General features: G+C 52.8%; 1 protein-coding gene across 1 annotated transcript; it reads left to right on the top strand.

The window, feature by feature from the left end:
• Positions 1-2,344: 2,344 nt before the first annotated feature.
• polr2f (RNA polymerase II, I and III subunit F) lies at positions 2,345-13,607 on the top strand. Its single transcript, XM_070862382.1, has 5 exons — positions 2,345-2,414; positions 8,171-8,240; positions 10,511-10,641; positions 11,652-11,723; positions 13,409-13,607. Exons 1-5 carry the CDS (start codon positions 2,395-2,397, stop codon positions 13,497-13,499), a joined length of 384 nt encoding a protein of 127 aa, XP_070718483.1. The 5' UTR covers positions 2,345-2,394; the 3' UTR covers positions 13,500-13,607.
• Positions 13,608-16,438: the final 2,831 nt, after the last annotated feature.

Here is a 16,438-nt window from a genome sequence, read left to right as displayed (position 1 = left end):
TGTTCCCATGGTCAAGATCTCCGCTAATACTGCCTCCTTGGTTGTGATGAGGAGCATGATGCAAGTCAGGGGTACCCAGCCTCCCTGTTCAGACACATCTCTGCCTTCTGCTCAGTCCCTCCTAGTGATGTGAACAGCAACTCCCATAGTGTGGGAGTTGTGAGCGTCCTGACGCTAGTGTGCAGCGTATTGGGTTTCTCATCTGCTTTGTTGCCAGAGCACTATTGATAATTCACCGGCCAGTTTGGCTCGTTAATGAGGAGTAGACCCGTTACTGGAGACTGGACTTTCTCCCCACGTGACTCCATTGCAATGGTGGTCCTGACTGGTGAGCTACAGGACTTTGTCTGGTTTCACGCCCAACGGTATCCCGGCACACACTTGCCAGGGTTCCTTTGAACTTGCACCGAAGCTCGTTGGCCTTAGCGAGGTACGGTGTGCACTCCATATTGGGCAGACAGGATTTAGGAACACAGGAGGAGCCCATTCAGCCCCTCGAGCCTGTTCCACCATTCAATGAGATCATGGCTGATCTGCGACTCAACTCTATACTCGCCTTTGCCCCATATCCCTTAATACCTTTGGTTAACAGAAAGCTATTAATCTCTGATTTAAAATGAACAATTGATCTAGCAGAAGAGGGTTCCAAACTTCAACCACCCTTTGTGTGTCAAAATGTTTCCTAATTTCACTCCTGAAAGGTCTGGCTCTAATTTTTAGAATATGCCCCCTAGTCCTAGACTCCCCAACCAGCGGGAATAGTTTCTCTCTATCTACCCTATCTGTTTCCCTTTTAATATGCTAGAAACTTCGATCAGATCACCCCTTAACCTTCCAAATTCTAGAGACTACAACCCTAATTTGTGTAATCTCCTCGAAATTTAATGCTTTAAGTCTGGTATCATTATGGTAAACCTGCGCTGCACTCTCTCCAAGACGTGATGCCTGGAACTGCTCACAGTACTCCAACTTCTTGTTGAGCGATGACGCTTGGTTTGTATGTCAAGACACCCAACTAACCAAAGGAGAGGATTGTAGCTATTTTGTTTTAAATACCGAAGCAGTATAATTGGTATCTATTCACTTGCTGAGTAAGGAGGACCTTAGCACTGACTATAATTATTGTGTACCTTTTAAACTGCTAATTTCTATGTAAAAGTTCAATCAGCTCTGGCCTGCACCTCATGCCCAGATTGCTGTAACATCATGGAGAGTCTGACACTGAATGCAGATTGTCCGTATTTCCACTGTAACTCATGGTGCAGTTTTTTAAGATGGCCACCTTTTGCTTAGTTACAGACTGGGCAAGGTGTGCAAAGCAAAGTGTACGGTAATGGCATGGTTAAGGTGTTGGACGGCCAACCTCGAGGGCGTGAGTTCAAATGTCAGCGTGGGAAGTTGAGAAAATTAATTGAACAAATCTGGTGACTTGTGAGCTGCAGGATTGTGAACTGGTTCAATAATGTCCTTCAGGGAAGAGAGCCTGTCAGTCCCACTCCGTCTGGCCTACATAGGACTCCAATCCAACACTGTATACTTCAGTCTTAATACCCTCTAAAGTTGCCGAGCAAACCAGATGCCCCGCCACCACCAAATGATTTGTGCTGCTTTTTTTGGCCTAAAATTTAAAAATCCAAGTTTCCCCAACGGAGGAGGCCATTCAGCCCCTTGAGCCTGTTCCGCCATTCAATAGACCATGGCTGATCTGCAATCTAACTCCAGATGACCGTCTTCACCCCAAAGTCCTTAATACCCTTGGTTAACAGAAAGCTATCAATCTCTGATTTAATGTGGTGGGTTGCCCAGCAGCAGGAGGAAGGGAGGGGGAGGGGGGTAAATGACTCTGGAGGGGAATGGGTTGGTGGCCCTCCCTGATGCCTATATGAAAGATGGCGGACCAGAGTTCAAAATTGGCCTCATGCCAGGCACCAACCAGGCTTGTAGCTTCTCTCTCACTTACAGCCGCTGTTTGACACTGTGACAGCCGAACGATGCTTGTCCTGGGCTCATCAGACCCTGAATGCAGCGCTGGTAACAGCAACCATTGCAAATATTGTGTGCACTGTATCTGTGCAGTAAATATATTCAGTAAATACACTTATATAAAACATAAACACAAATATATTCTTCCATGAATACTTATTAACATTCTTGGGCCCGAAGAAAGTTGATTTTGTTGGCGGAATAAAACCGATTGGTAATTTGTGACACATGAATCTGGGCTGGGTGTGTGGGGGAGCAGCAGTGGGGCGCCAGCATCAAAGATGGCGGCGCCCACGGGAGGGGGGGCAAACGGGTTTTGTCCAGCATGAAAGATGGCGGACGGGCCCCGCCCACTCGCCCTGTGACCCGCCAGCGGCTCATTCCCCGGATGCGAGTGCGGCGGCAGCAACAATGTCGGACAACGAGGACAAGTGAGGGACCGAGGGGCAAGGCGCGGGGACCGAGGGGGGCAGGGGGTGTGTGGGGGGGGGGGTCCGAGGGTAAGGCCCGGGGGCGGGGGGACCGAGGGGGGGCAGGGGGCGGGGGGACCGAGGGGGGGGCAGGGCCCGGGGGCGGGGAGTGTGGGGGGGCAGGCCCGGGGGCGGGGGGTGTGGGGGGGCAGGCCCGGGGGCGGGGGGTGTGGGGGGGCAGGCCCGGGGGCGGGGGGTGTGGGGGGGCAGGGCCCGGGGGCGGGGGGTGTGGGGGGGCAGGGCCCGGGGGCGGGGAGTGTGGGGGGGACCGAGGGGCCGCAGGGCTCGGGGCGGGGGCCGAGGGTAAGGCCCGGGGGCGGGGAGTGTGGTGGGGACCGAGGGGCCGCAGGGCCCGGGGCGGGGGCCGAGGGTAAGGCCCGGGGGCGGGGGGACCGAGGGGGGGCAGGGGGCGGGGGGACCGAGGGGGGGGCAGGGCCCGGGGGCGGGGGGTGTGGGGGGGCAGGGCCCGGGGGCGGGGAGTGTGGTGGGGACCGAGGGGCCGCAGGGCTCGGGGCGGGGGCCGAGGGTAAGGCCCGGGGGCGGGGAGTGTGGTGGGGACCGAGGGGCCGCAGGGCTCGGGGCGGGGGCCGAGGGTAAGGCCCGGGGGCGGGGGGACTGAGGGGGGCAGGGCCCGGGGCGGGGGCCGAGGTTAAGGCCAGGGGGTGGGGAGTGTGGGGGGGGACCGAGGGGCAAGGCGGAGGGCCCCGTGGGCCAGGTGCAAGGGTGGGGAGTGTGTGTGTGGGGGGGACCGCAGGGCCCGGGGGGGGGCAGGGAGTGTGGGGGGGTGAGGCCGAGGGTAAGGCGGGTGCCGGGGCCTCCGTGCTGGGGCACAGCAAGATCCCACACACACACACACACGCGCGTGTGTGCGCAGGGCGAGAGCGAGCCCGGGCCGTGCGGCCCCCCTCAGCCACCACCACCACAGGCAGTCGCTCGCCGCGTCGATCAGCTCCGCTGGGCAGGGCCACATTGTCCGCATGTCCCCAGACACGAGACTCCCCAAAGCAAGCGCTCTACTCGGAACTCCTTCACGGCAAACGATCCCCAGGTGGGCAGAGGAAACGTTACAGGGACACCCTCAAAGCCTCCCTGATAAAGTGCAACATCCCCACCGACACCTGGGAGTCCCTGGCCAAAGACCGCCCTAAGTGGAAGAAGAGCATCCGGGAGGGCGCTGAGCACCTCGAGTCTCGTCGCCGAGAGCGTGCAGAAACCAAGCGCAGGCAGCGGAAGGAGCGTGCGGCAAACCTGTCCCACCCTCCCCTTCCCCCAACCACTGTCTGTCCCACCTGTGACAGAGACTGTGGCTCCCGTCCCGTATTGGGCTGTTCAGCCGCCTGAGAACTCATTTTTAGAGTGGAAGCAAGTCTTCCTCGATTCCAAGGGACTGCCTATGAGGATGATGACTCTACTCCGAACTCCTACACAGCAAGTGTGCCTCAATCCCACTTCCCCGCCCGCTCCCTATAACCCTTCCTTATCGCTCAAAAATCTGTGTCTCTCCACCTTAAATATATTCAATGACCCAGCCTCCACAGCTCTTTGGGGCAGAGAATTCCACAGATTTACAACCCTCTGAGAGAAGAAATTCCTCATCTCCATCCTAAATGGGCGACTCCTTATTCTGAAACTATGCCTCCTAGCTCTAGATTCCCCCACGAGGGGAAACATCCTCTCTGCATCTACCCTGTCCAGCCCCCTCAGAATCTTTTACATTTCATTCTTCTGAACTCCAATGAGTAGAGGCCCAACCTGCTCAACCTATCTTCATAAGCCAACCCCCTTATCTCCAGAATCAACCGAGTGAACCTTCTCTGATCAGCCTCCAATGCAAGTATATCGGGATTGCTACCAGTGCCACGTGCTAGTCAGAGTAGGAATCGCAGGATAGCGCAGATGAATACATGGCTTGAGCAGTGGTGCAGCAGGGAGGGATTCAAATTCCTGGGGCATTGGAACCGGTTCTGGGGGAGGTGGGACCAGTACAAACCGGACGGTCTGCACCTGGGCAGGACCGGAACCAATGTCTAGGAGGAGTGTTTGCTAGTGCTGTTGGGGAGGAGTTAAACTAATATGGCAGGGGGATGGGAACCAATGCAGGGAGACAGAGGGAAACAAAAAGGAGACAAAAGCAAAAGACAGAAAGGAGATGAGGAAAAGTGGAGGGCAGAGAAACCCAAGGCAAAGAACAAAAAGGGCCACTGTACAGCAAAATTCTAAAAGGACAAAGGGTGTTAAAAAAACAAGCCTGAAGGCTTTGTGTCTTAATGCAAAGAGTATCCGTAATAAGGTGGATGAATTAACTGCAAATAGATGTTAACAAATATGATGTGATTGGGATTACAGAGACGTGGCTCCAGGATGATCAGGGCTGGGATCTCAACATCCAGGGGTATTCAACATTCAGGAAGGAGAGAACAAAAGGAAAAGGAGGTGGGGTAGCATTGCTGGTTAAAGAGGAGATTAATGCAATAGTTAGGAAGGACATTAGCTTGGATGATGTGGAATCTATATGGGTAGAGCTGCAGAACACCAAAGGGCAAAAAACGTTAGTGGGAGTTGTGTACAGACCTCCAAACAGTAGTAGTGATGTTGGGGAGGGCATCAAACAGGAAATTAGGGGTGCATGCAATAAAGGTGCAGCATTGATCATGGGTAACTTTAGTATGCATATAGATTGGGCTAACCAAACTGGAAGCAATACGGTGGAGGAGGATTTCCTGGAGTGCATAAGGGATGGTTTTCTAGACCAATATGTCGAGGAACCAACAAGGGGGGAGGCCATCTTAGACTGGGTGTTGTGTAATGAGAGAGGATTAATTAGCAATCTCGTTGTGCGAGGCCCCTTGGGGAAGAGTGACCATAATATGGTGGAATTCTGCATTAGGATGGAGAATGAAACAGTTAATTCAGAGACCATGGTTCAGAACTTAAAGAAGGGTAACTTTGAAGGTATGAGGCGTGAATTGGCTAGGATAGATTAGCGAATGATACTTAAGGGGTTGACTGTGGATGGGCAATGGCAGACATTTAGAGACCGCATGGATGACCTACAACAATTGTACATTACTGTCTGGCGTAAAAATAAAAAAGGGAAGGTGGCTCAACTGTGGCAATCAAGGGAAATCAAGGATAGTATTAAAGCCAAGGAAGTGGCATACAAATTGGCCAGAAATAGCAGCGAACCCGGGGACTGGGAGAAATTTAGAACTCAGCAGAGGAGGACAAAGGGTTTGATTAGGGCAGGGAAAATGGAGTATGAGAAGAAGTTTGCAGGGAACATTAAGACGGATTGCAAAAGTTTCTGTAGATATGTAAAGAGAAAAAGGTTAGTAAAGACAAACGTAGGTCCCCTGCAGTCAGAATCAGGGGAAGTCATAACGGGGAACAAAGAAATGGCAGACCAATTGAACAAGTACTTTGGTTCGGTATTCACTAAGGAGGACGCAAACAATCTTCCGGATATAAAAGGGGTCAGAGGGTCTAGTAAGGAGGAGGAACTGAGGGAAATCCTTATTAGTCGGGAAATTGTGTTGGGGAAATTGATGGGATTGAAGGCCGATAAATCCCCAGGGCCTGATGGACTGCATCCCAGAGTACTTAAGGAGGTGGCCTTGGAAATAGCGGATGCATTGACAATCATTTTCCAACATTCCATTGACTCTGGATCAGTTCCTATCGAGTGGAGGGTAGCCAATGTAACCCCACTTTTAAAAAAAGGAGGGAGAGAGATAACGGAATTATAGACCTGTCAGCCTGACCTCAGTAGTGGGTAAAATGATGGAATCAATTATTAAGGATGTCATAGCAGCGCATTTGGAAAGAGGTGACATGATAGGTCCAAGTCAGCATGGATTTGTGAAAGAGAAATCATGCTTGACAAATCTTCTGGAATTTTTTGAGGATGTTTCCAGTAGAGTGGACAAGGGAGAACCAGTTGATGTGGTATATTTGGACTTTCAGAAGGCTTTCGACAAGGTCCCACACAAGAGATTAATGTGCAAAGTTAAAGCACATGGGATTGGGGTTAGTGTGCTGACATGGATTGGGAACTGGTTGTCAGACAGGAAGCAAAGAGTAGGAGTAAATGGGTACTTTTCAGAATGGCAGGCAGTGACTAGTGGGGTACCGCAAGGTTCTGTGCTGGGGCCCCAGCTGTTTACACTATACATTAATGATTTAGACGAGGGGATTAAATGTAGTATCTCCAAATTTGCGGATAACATTAAGTTGGGTGGCAGTGTGAGCTGCGAGGAGGATGCTATTAGGCTGCAGAGTGACTTGGATAGGTTAGGTGAGTGGGCAAATGCATGGCAGATGAAGTATAATGTGGATAAATGTGAGGTTATCCACTTTGGTGGTAAAAACAGAGAGACAGACTATTATCTGAATGGTGACAGATTAGGAAAAGGAGAGGTGCAACGAGACCTGGGTGTCATGGTACATCAGTCATTGAAGGTTGGCATGCAGATACAGCAGGCGGTTAAGAAAGCAAATGGCATGTTGGCCTTCATAGCGAGGGGATTTGAGTACAGGGGCAGGGAGGTGTTGCCACAGTTGTACAGGGCCTTGGTGAGGCCACACCTGGAGTATTGTGTAAGTCTCCTAACTTGAGGAAGGACATTCTTGCTATTGAGGGAGTGCAGCGAAGGTTCACCAGACTGATTCCCGGGATGGTGGGACTGACCTATCAAGAAAGACTGGATCAACTGGGCTTGTATTCACTGGAGTTCACTGGAATGAGAGGGGACCTAATAGAAACGTTTAAAATTCTGATGGGTTTAGACAGGTTAGATGCAGGAAGAATGTTCCCGATGTTGGGGAAGTCCAGAACCAGGGGTCACAGTCTAAGGATAAGGGGTAAGCCATTTAGGACCGAGATGAGGAGAAACTTCTTCACTCAGAGAGTGGTGAACCTGTGGAATTCTCTACCACAGAAAGTAGTTGAGGCCAATTCACTAAATATATTCAAAAAGGAGTTGGATGAAGTCCTTACTACTAGGGGGATCAAGGGGTATGGCGAGAAAGCAGGAATGGGGTACTGAAGTTGCATGTTCAGCCATGAACTCATTGAATGGCGGTGCAGGCTCGAAGGGCCGAATGGCCTACTCCTGCACCTTTTTCTATGTTTCTATCCCTCCTTAAATACGGAGACCAAAACTGTACGCAGTACTCCAGGTGTGGCCTCACCAATACCCTGTACGGTTGTAGCAGGACTTCTCTGCTTTTATACTCCATCCCCCTTGCAATAAAGGCCAACATTCCATTGGCCTTGCTGATTACTTGCTGTACCTGCATACTAACCTTTTGTGTTTCATGTACAAGGACCCCCAGGTCTCTCTGTACTGCAGCACTTCCTAATCGCTCCCCATTTAAATAATAATTTGCTTTTTCATTTTTCCTACCAATGTGGATAATCTCACATTTACCCACATTATACTCCATCTGCTAAATGCAAGTATATCCCTCCTTCAATAAGGAGATGAAAACTGCAGGCAATGTGATAATGACCAGATAATCTTTTTTTTTTCATCGAACAGTTACAGCACGGAAGGAGGCCATTCGGCCCGTCGAGCCCGTGCCGGCTCTCTGCAGGAGACCCTCAGCCAGTCCCACTCCCCCCGCCCAAATGTAGACTGCATTGGGCAACCGTCTCACTAACTGAGCTGTCGTTAGCATTCCATCCATTTCATACATTTCTCTTTTCCTGATTCCAGTTTCGATGGAGATGATTTCGATGATGCCGACGAAGATGAAGGGATGGATGATCTGGATAATGCGGAGGAGGTGAGCACACTGTAGCTGTCCCAACCCCCCCACAGAATACTCTCCCGCAATCTCTCCAACCGTTACATCTGTAGCTCCGTGGGTAGCACCCTCAAATCTGAGTCAGCAGGTTGTGGGTTTGAGTCCCACTCCAGGAACTTGAGCACAATGCAGGCTGGCACTCCCAGTGCAGTACTGAGGGAGCGCCGCACTGTCGGAGGGGCAGTGCTGAGGGAGCGCCGCACTGTCGGAGGGGCAGTACTGAGGGAGTGCTGCACTGTGGGAGGGGCAGTACTGAGGGAGCGTCGCACTGTCGGAGGGGCAGTACTGAGGGAGCGCCGCACTGTCGGAGGGGCAGTGCTGAGGGAGCGCCGCACTGTCGGAGGGGCAGTGCTGAGGGAGTGCTGCACTGTCGGAGGGGCAGTGCTGAGGGAGCGCCGCACTGTCGGAGGGACAGTACTGAGGGAGCGCTGCGCTGTCGGAGGGGCAGTACTGAGGGAGCGCCACACTGTCGGAAGGGCAGTACTGAAGGAGTGCCGCACTGTCGGGGGGGCAGTACTGAGGGAGTGCCGCTCTGTCGGAGGGGCAGTACTGAGGGAGTGCCGCACTGTTGGAGGGGCAGTACTGAGGGAATGTCGGAGGGGCAGTACTGAGGGAGCGCCGCACTGTCGGAGGGGCAGTACTGAGGGAGCGCCGCACTGTCGGAGGGGCAGTACTGAGGGAGCGCCACACTGTCGGAAGGGCAGTACTGAAGGAGTGCCGCACTGTCGGGGGGGCAGTACTGAGGGAGCACTGCACTGTTGGAGGGGCAATACAGAGGGAGTGCCGCACTGTCGGAGGGGCAGTACTGAGGGAGCGCCGCACTGTCGGAGGGGCAGTACTGAGGGAGCGCTGCACTGTCGGAGGGACAGTACTGAGGGAGCGCCGCACTGTCGGAGGGGCAGTACTGAGGGAGCGCTACACTGTCGGAGGGGAAGTACTGAGGGAGTGCCGCACTGTCGGAGGGGCAGTACTGAGGGAATGCCGCACTGTCGGAGGGGCAGTGCTGAGGGAGTGCCGCACTGTCGGAGGGGCAGTAGTGAGGGAGTGCCACACTGTCGGAGGGGCAGTACTGAGGGAGTGCCGCACTGTCAGAGGGGCAGTACTGAGGGAGCGCCACACTGTTGGAGGGGCAGTACTGAGGGAGCGCCGCACTGTTGGAGGGGCAGTACTGAGGGAGCGCCACACTGTTGGAGGGGCAGTACTGAGGGAGCGCCGCACTGTTGGAGGGGCAGTACTGAGGGAGCGCTGCACTGTTGGAGGGGCCGTCTTTCGGATGAGATGTTAAAGTGAGGCCCCAGGGAGGATGTAAAATGTGTCATGGTGCTATTTCGAGGAAGAGCAGGGGAGTTCACCCTGGTGAGCTGGGCTAATATTTATCCCTCAACAGTATCAATAAAAACTTGAAGATCTTGTCATTATCAAGTTGCTGTTTGTGGGATCTTGCTGACACACGTTGGTTGCCATGGTCCCCTACCGTGTAAACGGTGGTACAGAAATGCAAGACTTTCTTTTCTAACGGGCTTGCCAGAGCCCTCAGAGCACCAGCAGTCCTGACATGCTCGGTGTGGGGCCAGCAGCAACAGGAAGCTCGCTTCCCCTCCACCTCTGACCTGCTGACACAGGTGTCTCTGGGCTTGCTGTTCCGCCCTCCTGTGCCCTACAATCATTGGTCGAACTTTCAACCATCTTGACTCTGCTTTGGTCCCCATTGTTGCCGGGATTTCTCACGGTGTCTTGGCCAATATTCATCCCTCAACCAACACCACCAAAACAGGCTCTCAATTCTTATCCTCGTGTTCAAATCCCTCCATAGCGTCACTCCCTCCCCATCTGTAACCTCCAGCCCCACAACCCCCCCCACCATGATCTCTGCGCTCCTCTAATTCTGGCCTCTTGAGCATCCCTGATTATAATCGCTCCACCATCGGTGGCCGTGCCTTCAGCAGCCTGGGCCCCAAGCTCTGGAACTCCCTCCCTCAACCTCTCCGTCTCTCTCTCTCTCTCCTCCTTTTAAGATGCTCCTTAAATCCTACCTCTGTGACCAAGCTGTCCTAATATCTCCTTATGTGGCTTGGTGTTGAATTTTGTCTGATGATCGCGCCTGTGAAGCGTCTTGGGATGTTTTGCAACGTAAAAGGATCGAAATGCAGTGATCCAGTCGCATGGCAGAGCAGGCTCGAAGGGCCGAATAGCTAACTCCTATTTCTCTGACTAACCTTTTGCCCCCCTGCCCCGATTATGGTTTCCAGGAGGACCGCGAGAACGTGGAGATCCTTCCCGCGGCCGATGGCCAGCAGGCCAATCAGAAAAGGATCACCACCTCCTACATGACCAAGTACGAGAGGGCCCGAGTACTGGGAACTCGCGCTCTTCAAATAGCGTAAGTATAGCCTTGGCTTTGTTGCTGCGCTGACGGCACTCCATGGGATCTCCCCCCCCCCAGGGTCAGTTTGTGCAAGGGAAGGAGGAACCTGCATTTATATAGCGCCTCTCACAACCTCGGGAAGTCTCAAAGTGCTTTACAGCCAATGAAGTACTATTGAAGTATAGTCATTGCTGCATTGTGGGAAACGCGGCAGCCAATTTGCGCACAGCAAGCTCCCACACACAGCAACGTGATAATGACCCGGATAATCTGTTTTAGATGTTGGTTGAGGGATAAATATTGACTGGGTTTGGGAGACTGTTGGGAATCCAGAGCAAGGAGCCACATTCTTAAAATTAGAGCCAGGCTGTTCAGGTGTAATGTCAGAAAGCACTTCTTCACACAAAGGGTAGTGGGAATCTGGAACTCACTCCCCCAAAAAGCTGTAGATCAATTAGAACTTTCAGGACTAGATAGGGTCGATAGGAAGGACCTGTTTCCCTTAGCAAAGGGGTCAAAACTAGGGGGCATCGATTTAAAGTAATTAGTAGGGGATTTAAGGAGAAATTTCTTCACCCAGAGGGTGGTGGGGGTCTGGAACTCGCTGCCTGAAAGGGTGGTAGAGGCAGAAACCCTCACCACATTTTAAAAAGTACCTGGATGTGTGCACAAAGTGCTGTAACCTACAGGGCCACAGACCGAGAGCTGGAAAGTGGGATTAGGCTGGGTAGCTCTTGGTCAGCCGGAGTGGACACGATGGGCCGAAATTTCTGTGCTGTAAATTTCTCTGACTGAGATTGAGAGATTTTGTTGGGTAAGAATATCGAGGGAGGCGGAGCAAGGGGGTTGAGGTGCAGGTTGGCCATGGACTGACTAAATGGTGGGGCAGGCTCGAGGGGCTGAATGGCCTCCTGCTCCTGTGGTGTGACGAGCTGACTGACCCGGGATGTTAGGTGGCCGCTCTCCGGGAAACCCAGCACAGTCTGCAATTCATCGGTTCATCAGTTCTCTCCCTCTCTCTGCAGGATGTGTGCGCCGGTCATGGTGGAGCTGGAAGGAGAGACGGACCCACTGCAGATCGCAATGAAAGAGCTGAAGTAAGTAGCAACAACAAAGTAGGACCCCTGCAGCGCCCTCCTGCAGCTCCACCGCAGCGGCCGCTCCACCGCATGCAGCTCCACCGCAGCGGCAGCTCAACCGCAGCGGCCGCTCCACCGCATGCAGCTCCACCGCAGCGCCCTCCCGCCGCTCCACCACATGCCGCTCCACCGCATGCAGCTCCACCGCAGCGCCCGCTCCACCACACGCAGCTCCACCGCAGCGCCCGCTCCACCACACGCAGCGCCCGCTCCACCACACGCAGCTCCACCGCAGCGCCAGCTCCACCGCATGCAGCGCCCGCACCACCGCATGCAGCTCCACCGCAGCGCCCGCTCCACCGCATGCAGCGCCCGCACCACCGCATGCAGCTCCACCGCAGCGCCCGCACCACCGCATGCAGCTCCACCGCAGCGCCCTCCCACCGCTCCACCGCAGTCCCCACCGCCACGCAGTGTGTGGTATTCTGCGATGGTTTTCCCGAATGGCGTGTCCTGTGTCACGAAGGATTGCTGCGTTGTGTTGGCTCCATTGACACTGAGCTGAGATGCACCAACTCAGCCCGGCCCAGCAACCTTGCTGATCTGCTCAGCTCCTCGTCATCATCATAGGCAGTCCCTCAGAATCGAGGAAGACTTGCTTCCACTCTAAACATCAGTCCTTAGGTGGCTGAACAGTCCGATACGGGAACCACAGTCCCTGTCACAGGTGGGACAGACAGTGGTTGAGGGAAGGGGAGGGTGGGACTGGTTTGCCGCACGCTCCTTCCGCTGCCTGCGTTTGATTTCTGCATGCTCTCGGCGACGAGACTCGAGGTGCTCAGCTCAATACATCCTCTGGTTACTGACCCTCCTGCCATGGGGAACATTTTCTCCCGATTTACTCTATCAAAACCCTCTGTAATTTTGAACACCTCTATCAAATCTCCCTTTAACCTTCTCAGCTCTAAGGAGAACCCTTATTAGGAAGGAGGCCTAGCCCAGCAAGCTGTGCGGCCCCCGGCCAGTGAGCACCATCAGAGCAGGCCGGGGAGCGGAAGGAGCAGCGTGGCAGCACACCACTCCAGGAAGCAGCAAATGCTGGAGCAGGAGAACAACGTCAGTGAAAAGGGACATCTCCAAGATCCAGGTCGATGATTGGAGCGTGGGCAGGTACAGCAGGAGCGGCGAGGTCGGGGCGAAGGAGCGGCGAGAGATTGTAGAGGGACGTGATCGGGGCCCAGGAGAGGCGAGAGTTCGGGGCCAGGGGCCCAGGGGCAGCACGGGCCCAGCCCACACTGCGATATGTGAGCACACTAGGCCCGTGCAGCAGAGCTGGTCTCCAGTCGTCCTGGTCAACCCTTGCCCCTGGACCAAGACCTCGCTCTGTCAAGCCCCGTGTGGTGGCTGGTGTACAACGGCCACCACACGTTAAAAAAATCCACCCACAGGCATCTTCCACCCTTCAGGATGTAGCTCGGGATCCGGAATATTGGGTCCTTCATTGAAACACCTGTGAACTTTTTGACATGGAAGCAAGACATCCTCAATTCGAGGGACTGCCTATGATGATGATGATAGCAAACTGATTAAATATTTGCCAACATAACCGGGATTGGCGCAGTCCAGCGTAGCTCCCAGTTGGTGGCATGTGCCTGGCGCTGAGTTCCGAGGAGCACACTAACCCACTGTGTCTTGTCTTCCAGAGCACGGAAAATTCCAATAATTATCCGCAGATACCTGCCGGACGGCAGCTATGAGGACTGGGGAGTGGACGAGCTGATTATCACAGACTGACCCTCGCTCCCCCATCATGCCCTTTGCACACCTTTCCTGTATTTAAATGTTTGTTTTAGGTTTCTTTTAATTCTGGGTTTTTGTTAAATAAATGTTGATTTCTGTTGAGCTGGTGTGGCCTCTGGATGTGTGCAGAGCAGTGCTAGAGGGACTCCGTGTGATAAAGGGCTGGCTTACAGTGCGAATGGGCACAAGAATCGGCGTTAGTTTGGCACTAATGAGCAGGCATGGGGTAATGACAGGCCCGTGTGTTAGATAGTGCACTGCTGAGGGAGGGAGCTTTACTCTGTATCTAACCCCCTGTACCTGCCCTGGGAGTGTTTGATGGGACAGTGTAGAGGGAGCTTTACTCTGTATCTAACCCCGTGCTGTACCTGCCCTGGGAGTGTTTGATGGGACAGTGTAGAGGGAGCTTTACTCTGTATCTAACCCCGTGCTGTACCTGCCCTGGGAGTGTTTGATGGGACAGTGTAGAGGGAGCTTTACTCTGTATCTAACCCCGTGCTGTACCTGCCCTGGGAGTGTTTGATGGGACAGTGTAGAGGGAGCTTTACTCTGTATCTAACCCCTTGTACCTGCCCTGGGAGTGTTTGATGGGACAGTGTAGAGGGAGCTTTACTCTGTATCTAACCCCCTGTACCTGCCCTGGGAGTGTTTGATGGGACAGTGTAGAGGGAGCTTTACTCTGTATCTAACCCCCTGTACCTGCCCTGGGAGTGTTTGATGGGACAGTGTAGAGGGAGCTTTACTCTGTTTCTAACCCCGTGCTGTACCTGCCCTGGGAGTGTTTGATGGGACAGTGTAGAGGGAGCTTTACTCTGTATCTAACCTGAGTTGCTGCTCACAGCGCCCTCGTGTGGCCACAGGAGCAAACTCCCGGACTCTGGCAGATAATTATTTTGTTTGCCTCGCTCTCGATTACAGCAAACTGGCTATAAATATCGGAGGTGTAGCTGCCGGTGATATCGCTGCTCTGGATTTGGGTCCTTTCTACTTCTCCCAGTCCAAAGTTTTCAGCTTCCCGATCTTTGATCGCAGGACTTTCCCGAGTTGGGATCATACGGTGGAGGGGCAGTGAGCGCTGCCTGTAAGCGCTGCAGTTGGTGCGGTGACTGGGCTCCCACTGTGCTGTGAGGGTTCAGTCACAGAAAGCCAGGCATTCAACGGCAGCACTTTGTCTAAATGTAAATGGCATCGATAGAGAAAGGACATCGATGGCTCAACCGTGGCTATCAAGGGAAATCAGGGATAGTATTAAAGCCAAGGAAGTGGCATACAAATTGGCCAGAAATAGCAGCGAACCCGGGGACTGGGAGAAATTTAGAACTCAGCAGAGGAGGACAAAGGATTTGATTAGGGCAGGGAAAATGGAGTACGAGAGGAAGCTTGCAGGGAACATTAAGGCGGATTGCAAAAGCTTCTATAGATATGTAAAGAGAAAAAGGTTAGTAAAGACAAACGTAGGTCCCCTGCAGTCAGAATCAGGGGAAGTCATAACGGGGAACAAAGAAATGGCAGACCAATTGAACAAGTACTTTGGTTCGGTATTCACTAAGGAGGACCCAAACAACCTTCCGGATATAAAAGGGGTCAGAGGGTCTAGTAAGAAGGAGGAACTGAGGGAAGTCCTTATTAGTCGGGAAATTGATGGGATTGAAGGCGATAAATCCCCAGGGCCTGATGGACTGCATCCCAGAGTACTTAAGGAGGTGGCCTTGGAAATAGCGGATGCATTGACAGTCATTTTCCAACATTCCATTGACTCTGGATCAGTTCCTAGCGAGTGGAGGGTAGCCAATGTAACCCCACTTTTTAAAAAAGGAGGGAGAGAGAAAACGGAATTATAGACCGGTCAGCCTGACCTCAGTAGTGGGTAAAATGATGGAATCAATTATTAAGAATGTCATAGCAGCACATTTGGAAAGAGGTGACATGATAGGTCCAAGTCAGCATGGATTTGTGAAATCTTCTGGAGTTTTTTGAGGATGTTTCCAGTAGAGTGGACAAGGGAGAACCAGTTGATGTGGTATATTTGGACTTTCAGAAGGCTTTTGACAAGGTCCCATACAAGAGATTAATGTGCAAAGTTAAAGCACATGGGATTGGGGGTAGTGTGCTGATATGGATTGAGAACTGGTTGTCAGACAGGAAGCTAAGAGTAGGAGTAAATGGGGACTTTTCAGAATGGCAGGCAGTGACTAGTGGGGTACCGCAAGGTTCTGTGCTGGGGCCCCAGCTGTTTACATTGTACATTAATGATTTAGACGAGGGGATTAAATGTAGTATCTCCAAATTTGCGGATGACACCAAGTTGGGTGGCATTGTGAGCTGTGAGGAGGATGCTATGAGGCTGCAGAGTGACTTGGAATAGATTAGGTGAGTGGGCAAATGTATGGCAGATGAAGTATAATGTGGATAAATGTGAGGTTATCCACTTTGGTGGTAAAAACAGAGAGACAGACTATTATCTGAATGGTGACAGATTAGGAAAAGGGGAGGTGCAACGAGACCTGGGTGTCATGGTACATCAGTCATTGAAGGTTGGCATGCAGGTACAGCAGGCGGTTAAGAAAACAAATTGGCCTTCATAGCGAGGGGATTTGAGTACAGGGGCAGGGAGGTGTTATTACAGTTGTACAGGGCCTTGGTGAGGCCACACCTGGAGTATTGTGTGCAGTTTTGGTCTCCTAATTTGAGGAAGGACATTCTTGCTATTGAGGAAGTGCAGCGAAGGTTCACCAGACTGATTCCCGGGATGGCGGGACTGACCTATCAAGAAAGACTGGATCAACTGGGCTTGTATTCACTAGAGTTCAGAAGAATGAGTGGGGATCTCATTGAAACGTTTAAAATTCTGACGGGTTTAGACAGGTTAGATGCAGGAAGAATGTTCCCAATGTTGGGGAAGTCCAGAACCAGGGGTCACAGTCTAAGGATAA

Source organism: Pristiophorus japonicus, chromosome 19, assembly GCF_044704955.1.
Source record: "Pristiophorus japonicus isolate sPriJap1 chromosome 19, sPriJap1.hap1, whole genome shotgun sequence".
Classification (NCBI taxonomy): Eukaryota; Metazoa; Chordata; class Chondrichthyes; family Pristiophoridae; genus Pristiophorus; species Pristiophorus japonicus.
The sequence above is the reverse complement of the archived record's forward strand: the minus strand, read 5'-3'. Positions and strand labels throughout refer to the sequence as shown.

What these genes read in the sequence shown, in the direction of transcription:
- polr2f (XM_070862382.1), top strand. Translation starts at nt 2,395, where the DNA reads ATGTCGGACAACGAGGACAA. An exon ending in ATGTCGGACAACGAGGACAA is followed by an intron (nt 2,415 to 8,170) that starts GTGAGGGACCGA and finishes TCCTGATTCCAG; the next exon opens with TTTCGATGGAGATGATTTCG. An exon ending in ATCGCAATGAAAGAGCTGAA is followed by an intron (nt 11,724 to 13,408) that starts GTAAGTAGCAAC and finishes CTTGTCTTCCAG; the next exon opens with AGCACGGAAAATTCCAATAA.